The sequence below is a fragment of the Camarhynchus parvulus genome, chromosome 10 (genome assembly GCF_901933205.1).
Source record: "Camarhynchus parvulus chromosome 10, STF_HiC, whole genome shotgun sequence".
Lineage (NCBI taxonomy): Eukaryota > Metazoa > Chordata > Aves > Passeriformes > Thraupidae > Camarhynchus > Camarhynchus parvulus.
In genome coordinates, this window is record NC_044580.1 from 2,457,000 (window position 1) to 2,467,614 (window position 10,615).

At 54.0% G+C, this 10,615-nt stretch overlaps 1 protein-coding gene across 1 annotated transcript; it reads right to left on the reverse strand.

Annotated features, from left to right (window-relative positions):
* Positions 1 to 343: 343 nt before the first annotated feature.
* Positions 344 to 10,160, reverse strand: HEXA (hexosaminidase subunit alpha). Its single transcript, XM_030955167.1, has 14 exons — positions 9,895 to 10,160; positions 7,024 to 7,122; positions 6,662 to 6,727; positions 6,461 to 6,507; positions 6,025 to 6,135; positions 5,445 to 5,546; positions 5,235 to 5,367; positions 4,419 to 4,599; positions 4,023 to 4,109; positions 3,611 to 3,683; positions 2,533 to 2,713; positions 2,352 to 2,442; positions 1,852 to 1,956; positions 344 to 1,373 (listed from the first exon to the last, which is right to left on the reverse strand). Exons 1-14 carry the CDS (start codon positions 10,148 to 10,150, stop codon positions 1,310 to 1,312), a joined length of 1,596 nt encoding a protein of 531 aa, XP_030811027.1. The 5' UTR covers positions 10,151 to 10,160; the 3' UTR covers positions 344 to 1,309.
* Between the last annotated feature and the right edge of the window lie 455 nt (positions 10,161 to 10,615).

Below are 10,615 nucleotides of genomic sequence, written 5' to 3' on the forward strand. Positions count from 1 at the left end.
TAACCTGGATCACAATACCAGGCTTCAGTGGAAGGTGCAATGTTGGGGGGTCCTCCATGGGTATCCCAAGCCCTGGGGGCTCTCACACCTGGTTATGGGAGAAAGGGAGCCCAGCAAGGCAGAAGGGAGGGTGGAATGAGGGCAGGGAATGGGATAGCATCATCTGTGGGAACAGAGCAACATCCTTTTGAACAGAGCACTCATCCCAAAGCCAGGGTCCTGCTTGCCCCAGCCCTGCTGGCAGCAGCTCCCTGCAGTGACAAAAGCACCCAGCCAAGATACAGCACACTGGGGAAAAAAAAAAAAAGGAAAAAATCTGACTTGTAAAAATAGGAGGCAGTAATAACTGTTAATTCACTATTTTTAATTTAAAGTTCAGTCATGAAAGGTTTCCAGCCATAACAGTGCATCTCACTCACTTAAGACCAAGACACACAGACAAGTCCCAGCCAGCCAGGACTTCTCCCTGACAGATTCCCTGCCTTCAGCTGAATGCCGTTTCCAGCACAGCAATCCCAACCATGGAAGGACAACAATCACACCTATCCCAGTTCTGTGGGACAGCAGCACCACTGGTTTCTTCTCCAAGGAAAACACCATTGAAAGCAACCCCTCTGGATGGAGGAGACCTGGAGTTGAGCTCCCCACCCTGAGAGTAACAGAGCAGGAGGAGGATGGGTCAGTTGGCCAAATCCCAGGCAGAGGTGACAGCCTGAAGAGCTGAGCAGAGATTTTGTAGTATCCATGCACCACTCAGCAGATTTGCAAGGGCTCCTCAGAGAGGCTCCAGGGTGTCATCTGCTGAGGAAAAGTCAGAGGAGGTGGCAGCAACCAGGGTTTAGGGCAGCAGAGGTGGTGGCTTGCAGGCCTGGCCATCAGAGGAGAGAGAAGGGACAAGGACAGGACCCCACAGCACAATGTGACTGCAGAAGCAAACCCTGGGACAGCAGCAGAGGCTAAGCACAGTTCATCCAGCTGAGCAGGCACCCTGCAACTCCAGAGCTGCCAGGATGATGCTTCTCCACCAGCATCTCTGGAGCAAGCCCTACCCATCTCCTGCTAACCCTTGCACAGTGTCCCAAGCCCCAGATGAGCAGGAATAGGCACCTTTTTCCTCTTTGGGGTCATTTATTTATAGATTTAAAGAAATAAAAATAGAAAAAGAGGTAAAAAGTGCATGCTGAGGCAAAAGAAATGTTCATTGTAATGAAGCCAGAGCAGAAGGTGGGCTGGCAAGGGGTCCCTCTGCCCTTCTGAGGGGGGAACATTCCTCCTGCATGCACAGAGACAGGGCAGTGGGGCTCTCCCTTCAAACCCCGCCAAATTCATGCTCACAGTATCCAACGTAGAGAGGCTGTGCCTGGACACCACGCCTGGGAAGAGAACAGAAGGATGGCATCAGGGAGAGGGCACAGGCAGAGACACCACCAGGTCTGAGGGCTTCCAGTGGCACAGGGTGGCTGTGGGTGCCCCGTTTCAGGTGTGACAAGGAGGGAGTGGTTTTCATCCTGTGCTTATAAACTCAGTTTTTTGCTCATGTGTGGGAGCACGGGGTGAGGACAGGTTTCCTGGGGAAGCTGGTGCTGCAGGAGGAGTGGCAAGAGCTGACAAGTCCCCTCCTTCCTCAGCACAAAGCCCTCTCCTCGCCAGAGCCACCAGCCTACGCCAGCAGCAGGAGCGCTCTTCCAGCGCTGCACAAAGCAGGCTCTGCCCACGCACAGGCAGCACAAAAACCAGGGCTTTCCAGAGGAACAAGGGTCATTTTGCAGCAGGGCAAGCCCTTCTCCCTCCTGCCCTCCCAGGGTTGAGCCCAGAGCAGTAGGGCAAGGGCAGCTGCCCCAGGATGGTTACCCGAGCAGCGTGCAGCGGAACTCCGCCAGCCGGGCGTACGCATCTTGCACGTTCCCAACAGTCTTATTGCTCCAGAGTCTTTCAGCTACGGCCCCAGCTCTCGGCCTTGAAGACAAGGGACAGGCAGTCAGGACAGGGGGGAGCTCAGAAGATTCTTACATGAAGCCCTGAACTCCCAAGTACTTCTCTAATCACCGTCCTTCCACACACAAAGGCTTCGGAGTATCCCAAGATCTGCTCCTGGACACGTGCCCATCAGGAGCAGACCAGGGTGACAGCACAGAGGGGTGCTAAACACAACCTGGCTGCAGCAGCAGGTTGTTACAGACTTGCAAACTCCCATTTCAGCCTCAGTGAAGCTGTTACCAGCACAGGGAGGACAGGGACAGGCACCATGTGCAGACCAAACCCATGAGTTCAGCACGACACTCGGTGGCAAAGAAAAGGGATGCAAGCCCAGCCTCACACAACACAAGTGACCTCCCTGTGGCCTCCCTTACCAGAGCCTGGGGGTCAGGTTGGTGACATCCACATATTCACCCCACATGCAGGCCTCGCCACCAATCACCAGGGCCTTCTGCTCAGGGCTGCCTGTGGAGGGGACAGCAAAGCAGCCACTCCTGGCACTACATCTGAGTGCCAAGGCAGCTGCCATGCAGAAAGGGGACACAAGGAACACACCTTCAAACATCAAGGGCTCCACCTTATAGGCTTCTATCCAGTCCTGCCCGTAGGAGATGCGGTTGAGGTACCAGGGTGCAGAGAGCAGGGCCCTGTAGCCAGACCTGGTGACATTGGCCATCTCGTTCAGGTAATGCAGGTTGTTCTCCTTCCACACGTGGATGATGGTGTCAGGCCTCAGCTGAGGAGCACAGGTGAACACGGGGCAGGGATCAGTGCAGTGACAGAAGCACCACCTGCTCCCCTGAGCAGAGTGCCCTGACCCCTCCACATCCCCAAAAGGAAGCTGAGGCAGACTTGGGCTTGATTTTTGAGCCACTTCCCATCTGGTTTGCAGGAACAACAGAAGGAGACATAAGGCCATTTGCAGAGTGTCCTGGGAAGGGTTAAAACCTGCATCCTAGAGGGAGCAGAGCATTGGCAGCAGTGTGACAAAGCCAAGATGAGGGCAGCTCATCGGCAGCACCATCTTGAGATTGACCATAGTCCCATTACAGAGTAACACCCATCAGTCCCAGCACAGCCCCCCAGAGCACACCAGTGTGTCAGGGGGTGCTGTACTGACAATCCCCCAAGCACACCAGTTGACCATAGCCCAGTGTACAGAGCTAGACACCCACCAGTTGTCCCAGCACAGCCCCAGAGCACACCAGTGTGTCAGGGGGCTGGCACGTTCACCCCAGCACGCCCCAGAGCACACCAGGTGGGGTGCTGGCACTGTTCACCCCAGCACAGCCCGAGCACAAGTTGTCAGCTCCTCTCACCCAGAGCACACCAGTGTGTCAGGGTGCTGCTCACCAGCACAGTCCCCAGAGCACACCAGTTGTCATCCCCAGCACAGTCCCCCAGAGCACACCAGTGTGTCAGGGGCTGCTGGCACTGTTCACCCCACTACAGCCCCCCAGAGCACACCAGTGTGTCAGGGGGGTGCTGGCACTGTTCACCCCAGCACAGTCCCCCAGAGCACACCAGTGTGTCAGGGGGTGCTGGTACTGTTCACCCCAGCACAGTCCCCCAGAGCACACCAGTGTGTCAGAGGGGTGCTGGCACTGTTCACCCCAGCACAGGCAGCTCTCACCTTCGCGTCGTTGTCAAACACCTCCTGCCACACAATATAACCTTTGCCAAGGGAAGAGACGATGTCCAGAAGCCTGGAGTGGGAAAAGTACCAAGTTTTCAGTGATAGCACTGATTCCCTCTTTGGTGGTTACATACAGCCTAAGGAGTAGCACAGATATTCCCAACACCCTCAGCAGGATGTGGAGGTGCTTCTGAAGGAGAAGGGAGAGAGCATAGCCCCTTATGGGGCTTCTTTCTCCTCAGCCCCGGGCTTTTTTGTGGTCAATCTCCCACTAAAATGTTCCCTTTTGGGGTCAGGGAGACATGACCAACAGGAAAGCTCCTGGAAAGGTCATCTGGTGTCCCCAAGACAGAAGACATTTGAGCTGGTCACACAGTGCAGCAGCAGGCCCTGGATGCCCTGTCCTTACCTCTGGATGTAGAAAGACTCTAATTTTTTGTAATCTTGACCAAGGCCCATCTCAGCCATGAAAGCACGGATTTCTGGATTGGATTTCCTGTGAACCAAAGAGAAGAAACAAAACCATTGCAACCTGAGCTCTGCAGTAAGGTCAAGGCATGGTCAAGTCCCTCCCACATCAGTCCAAGGCTTGCCCAGGTATTCCAGAGCTGTGGCTGGACCAGCACCAGTAGCTCCCTACATTCAGCATCACCATGAGGACAGAAATCCCAAAAACCCCAAGCACCACCACTACCCCTGGCCTGGGAGAGCAGGACACCAAAGCTCACGACCAAGAAGCCACGGGCTGGGACTCCAATCCCAAATATTTACCCCCAGTCCCCATGCAGACTGATCTCAAACTCACCAGCACGTGAAATCTACCTCATCACCACCAAGGTGGAGAAAGAAGTCTGGGAACACAGTGCTGACCTCTCGGAACAAACTGGTCACAAACTGGTAGGTGCTGTTAACAATGGGGTTGATGGGCCCATAGACTCCAGAAGGAGCCTCGCCCATATAGCAGGGAGTCAGGAGGCCTGGAGCACCTGATGATAACAAATGCAGGATGGTGAGGAAGGAGCAAAGTATGGCCATATCATCCTCTACAATGCCCCTCAGCACAACTCAGGGCCTGTCAGGGGACAGGGAAGGAGGCACAGCCACAGCTCCAGCTGTGACCACACAGCTGGAGAATTCTAACATGGGCCCTGGCATTTGGAAGCAGGGAAAGGAGAGAAAAAGAGAATGGAATGTTTTTCTGGAGCTTCTTGCACTTCTAGACATAGAAGAGGAGGCACAGTCCCTGAGTAGATAAGCAGTGTGTCAGCACTGGGACACAGCTGAGCAGAGCAAGGAAGCTTGGCCAGCTGTACTCTCAGTTAAACACAAGATTCTTGCAATAAGCCATGATCTTAGTTTTGACAGAGCAGATGCTCCCACAAAAAAATCACCCAGCTTGGACCCAAGAAAAGATGGAAATGTTTCCCTTTGGATTTTGCTCTAGAAGTTGGACCACTGAGTCCCACATCCCCCAAATAACAGTTTGCTCCTCATCAAAGCCAGCCTGTGGGACAGTGCTGCCCACACTCAGCTTTTAGGGTCCACATTGCAGCACCCATTCCTGCCCCTGGGACAGCACCAAGTCCCCTCAGAGCAGCAGCAGGCAGGGTGTGCTCCTCACCTGGGCCCCAGGAGAGGGTGTGGCCGGGGGTGTCGAACTCGGCGATGACTCTGATGCCGCGCAGCCGCGCGTACTCGATCACACTGCGCACGTCACTGGCTGTGTACACGTGGGTCATGGCATTGAAGGCTCCCTAGGACACAGGAAAGCTCAGTGCCCTGCTCAGGAGCAGGGATCTGCTCACCTGAGCTGGGCTTTGGTGATCATTACCTGCTTGCTGAGCTCTGGGAATGTGGAACTCTCATAGGGGAAAGATGGGTCATCCACAATGTGCCAGTGAAAGACATTGAACTTGTTGTAAGCCATGACGTCCTGGGAAGGAACAGGACAAAGATGAAACACGTCCCATCCCTTCTGAAAGGTCACCCAGCTTGCCACAGATAGAGAACAAGTTCCTCCAGCTCCCAAAGGACAAGGCAGAGTCCCTAAATGCTCCCCAAGATCCAAGAGGGATTCAGACACCGCCCTCTAAACACAAAAGCTGCACAGGGCCAAGAATACTTCTGCTTAGTAAAATCCCTGTTCTCCCTGTAACTGAGCCACTGGTGGAGATCTGGAAGTTTAATTCTTGGGATGAGCATAGAACAACCACCCACCTTTGCCAGTGTTTTCCCTTGCCTTAGAAACAACTCAGCCCTGGAGAGTAACCTGGACTGCAGGAATCCAAAATACCTCAGGGTGTACTTACTAACAAAGGCAGCTGAGAAATCACCCAAACAAGGGAGCTCAGTTGTCACAGGGGAAGGGACACACAATTAAACCATCTCATCTCTCAGCACAGGTGCCCTACCAGAGTTTCCAGGATAGCTTTCAGAGGCAGGTAGTGTCGAGAGGTGTCCAGCAACAGTCCCCGGTGAGGGAAGCGGGGAAAGTCCACAATTTCTGTCTCATTGATGTAGTACTGCACACAGAAGACACGAGGAAGATGTGAGCAGGATGTTGGACAAATGGCCATTAGCAAGAGACAGTGAGGGTCACCATTGTCCCCCGGGCTGGCAGGACAGAGGTGCCCTCACTGCCCAGAGTGCAAAGTGTCCAGAAAGAGCTGCAGCACTTCTTTACCCTCTCAGAAGGCAGGGATCTGGCTGGATCCATGAATTTCGACTTGGCCCTTGCAAGGCTGTGCCCACTCATCCCAAGCATCCCAGCAACCCTCAGCTTGTCCCCATAGAGGCTGGGGCACTATGGAGAGCTGCCTGCTCCCAGGGGATGAGGCCAGGACTCACCGTGCCATTCTCATCTCTCCCAACAAGCTGGCTGAATGTTTCCAGGCCTGCAGGAAAACACACAGCCCCTTTCTCAGCACAGACACCCCCAAAGGAGCAGAGCTCAATTAATAAAGTCTATGGAAAGAGAGAGGCACTGGAGACATCCCCACAGGCCCGAGGCAGGGAGAGTGGGAATGCCCTGTGGGAAGCACAGCTCACCTCGGAGAGCTCCCCAGACGGTCTCTGCTGAGAGCAGCATGGAGCCTTTGGAGACAGACAGCTTATCTGAAAAATAGCATCAGGGGGATGGATGTCCCACACTGCCACAACAGCACTGGGCAGGGCTCAGAACTGCACCCTCAGACCCCAGAGAACTGAATTTTGGCCCCCTCTTGCTGTTTTAATCCTCTCTCCACTGCTTTATCAGCACCCTCAGGTATGTCCCTCCTGCCCTGCCCCAGTGTCACAAGAGCAGGGAATTGGTGCACTCCTCAAATCCAAGGGTAACTGCACAGTGCTACTTCTCAGTGACAGGCACAGAAACAGCCACGTTCCCTCCTGCTCCCAACCCTGACACTTACAGCTCTCATTGGAGTCCAGGCTGGGAAACCCATCACAGCCCGGAGTGGAAACATGGACGAGAAGCTTGGTGCAGGGTGTTTCCCAGGAAGGCTCATTCTCTGCAAAGAACACAGACCATGCACATCAACCCCATCCCAGCTCTTCTCCCTGCTTCCAAGCCCACCACCATCCTCCCAGCCCAGCTAGGGATGGAGGCAGACACAGGCACCCCTTCCTGCACCCCAAAACAGCACGGTGCTCAGCAGGGGATAATTTCAACAAAGCCAAACAGGAGAACATGAGTTGATCCAAACCTGTGAGGAAGCCCAAAAGGAAACTTAAAGAAGCACACAAGAGAGGAGAAACATCAGAATATGGACTAGCAGCAGCCCCTGAGGCTTCCTGGACACCAGCCCTGGCTCTTATGCTACAGCCATGACTAGTGAAAGCCCCTCCATGAGGGTCAAGAGCTTCTTGTTTCCAAGATCTCCCAGCACTGCAAAAAACTACAAGCCCAAGAGCTCTGCTCTACCCAAACTTCTTGGAAAAGGCAAAGAAAACTTTAAAAAAAGGGTGGAGAATGAATCTGTTAAACTGGGCTGAGTTAGAGGCAATCAAAAGGTCTCACCCAGCTCAGAAAAGCTCCCAACTGACTTCACCTTCTGCAGAGCAGGTCCCAGGTGTAGCAGCCAGAGAAATGAACCCAGTCACATTTAGACCTCAAGTAGGAGCTCTGGGCACACTTCCCTAACTGAAAAGCACTTCCAAGGATGCACAAGCCTGAATTCTCACTTGAGTCACTCCCCCATTCCAAATGGATACTCAACCTTCGTTGGGGTGCAATGGACTTAGAGCAGTCAGCTGCCAGAAGGAGCATGGGGCAGCAGGGTGGGACCCTGCTCATCCCAGCCAAGGTCCATACCTACACCCCCACAGCATTCCCAGGAACAGCCAACGCTCAGTGTGGTCACTGAAAATAAAGAGCTTGGCTTTGAATGAGCCAAGAGCACCAAGAAGTTTCCAGAGAGACTGTGGCACGGACAGCATTTCAGAGAAATGCAGAGAGCCCCTGCTCCACAGCTTGCAGGAGCTCACAGAAATCCCAATTTCTCCATGAAGGGATGACGAAACCTCTGCGGAGAGAAGGAAAACAGCTTGAAGCCAGCCCTGTTTTGAGCTTTCCTCTCGGTTGCAGACAAGCTGGTAGCCAAGGCAACCTCACAGATGTGCAAGCAGCACAGCAAGACCTGCTCCCTCTGCTCGGGAAGGCAGCAGTTCATCGGGAACAGCCGCTCTCAGGCCTGGGAGCACTCATTCTGCTGAGGAGCCTCAACAGAATTGGTCCCACCATCACACACCGTGTTTGAACCTGCTGGGTGAGGTGCTTCCCAACCCAAACACAGCCTCCTAGGCCCAGGTGCAGACAGACACCGCCACCAACCACACCTGCAAGGCAGCGCAGCCAGAAAATGGTTTCCATTTATTTCCTCTATTAATACAAATGATTTCCTTTCATCCAAGGTTTCCGCTGCCTGTTCTTACTCACCGCCCATGTGGAAAAAAAAAAAAAAAAAAAAAAACACACCGAAGGAAAAGAGGGGAAAAAAGGCCTTAAAATAATTTGTGTAGCTTGAACATCAGAAAGCAGGGCATATGGAAAGTGATGAGTGTGAGCTGGATCTTGTGATCGCAGTGTTGCTCCAAGTGATTTGATGGTCACATTTCCCCTCTGAGTGGAACAGGAGAGCGTGAATAATTAGATCAGCTGTTTTTAGTTCCTAGCAGCAAAAGAGAACCAAGAGGAGTCTTTTTGGCTCTCAAATCAAAATTTATTTCTACTTCTACTCACAAGAGTTGAAGAAATAAAATAAGCCAAAGGGTTCTCTGTTTCAAACCTGCTTTTTTCAAAGTATGATGTACTCAAGACAAAGCCAAGCGGCTTCCAACACTGCCACCCTTCTCTGCTTTGATCAGCAGTGACAGAGTTCACACTGACATTTAAAACACTCGGGAGCAGAGTTACTAGCTCTTTTTGATGAATGAAGTGCTTCATACTCCCTGCATATAGCACTTCAGGCTGCAGCAGACCCACGCATCTACTGAACGTCCCCGCACGTCGGCTCCACAGCCAAGAGATTTCCTGCAGCTCATCCCAGGCAAGCAATGGGTGCTGTCATGAAGAAGTCTGGGTTCAAGAAACCTTTAGAGCCTGTCCCATAGCATATCCAGACTCTCAAAGTTTTTGCCTTTCCTCATCTTAGCCTACAATTTCAGGATGAATCCAGGAGCTAATCCCTCCCTGGCAGAAAAGCCATGCTGCCTCAGGACTTTTAGCAGCTCCACTTTGGCAGAGGTGTCCCGTGGCACAAGTATGTACTTGGAAGAACACACACAAAGCAGCAAGTCTTTCCTCAAGGTGAGACCTCACACCAAGAGTTGCTACGAATGAGAACAGCCAAGACGGAGCAGTAACCCTGAAGCAGGAATGGCTGCAAGAGTGGGAGCAGCTCTCCCTGCAGCCACAAGAGAAGGAAGTGAAATGAAGCAATGGAGAGATTAACACTACCCGGAGGAAGCAAAAAATGAAACAGGGAAAACTCTTGATAGTGAGAGCCGAAATCCTGGCAGAAGGACAACTAGTGCTGTGCCAAACTCGATTAGATTCCTTCCACACTTGCTATAGGCATTGCGCTCCAAATCCCCACCCATCGCTGCCCTTGCCACCAGACTGCATCCAAGCCACAACTCCCACCCCACCTGCCGCCGCAGAACTGAGGGGAGGCAGACGGCCACCAAACCCCGCTGTCTGACCCCAAAATTAGCGTGGGTGTGCGGGACTATTAAGCTCAAAGCCACGGAGAAAAAGGGTCAGCGCCCGCCGCGGCCCTCACCGGTGGGACGGCCGAAGAGCAGCGGCCAGTACCGCTGGAAGGCGGCGTCCAGCACGGCGCACCCCAGCCCCACGGCCGAGCCGTCCGCCACGGCGAAGCGGAACCCGCGGGCCAGCACCGGGCAGCGGCCGCCGCCGGGCGGGAAGCTCTGGGCCTGGGGCTGCGGCCACACGGCCCCCGCCGGGCCCGGCAGCAGCAGCGGCGGGAGCAGCAGCAGCCGGAGCAGCGACAGCTGCAGCGCCCGCGCCGCCGCCATGTCGCGCCTGAGCCTGAGGGAGGCGGCACCGCCCGACAGCGGGGGGCCGGGCGGCCGCGAAATGGCAGCTCGGGCCCGCCCTCACGGCGTTCCCCCCGCTGCCCCACAGCCTCCCCCGGCAGTCCACCCTTCCCTCGTTCTCTTCTCATAAAGTACGGAAACCCCTGCAGCTCCCCACCGCAAATCATTTCTGTCCCAGCCTTCAGGCTTTACAGCCCCCCACCCCAGCCATGATTTCTGCCGTCAGGGAGCCTCAGCAGCCTGTCTCGGGGTTTGAGGAGATTGATGGTTTAAATCACGTATTTCACCTGTGCTGCTTTTTTGGAATCATGAAGTGTTTTGGGCTGAAAGGGATCTTAAAGACTATTTAATTCCAGCCCCAGCCATGAGCAGGGACATCTTCCTGTATCCTACCTTGCTCCAAGCTCTGTGTCCAACCTGGCTTTGGACACTTCCAGCGATGGG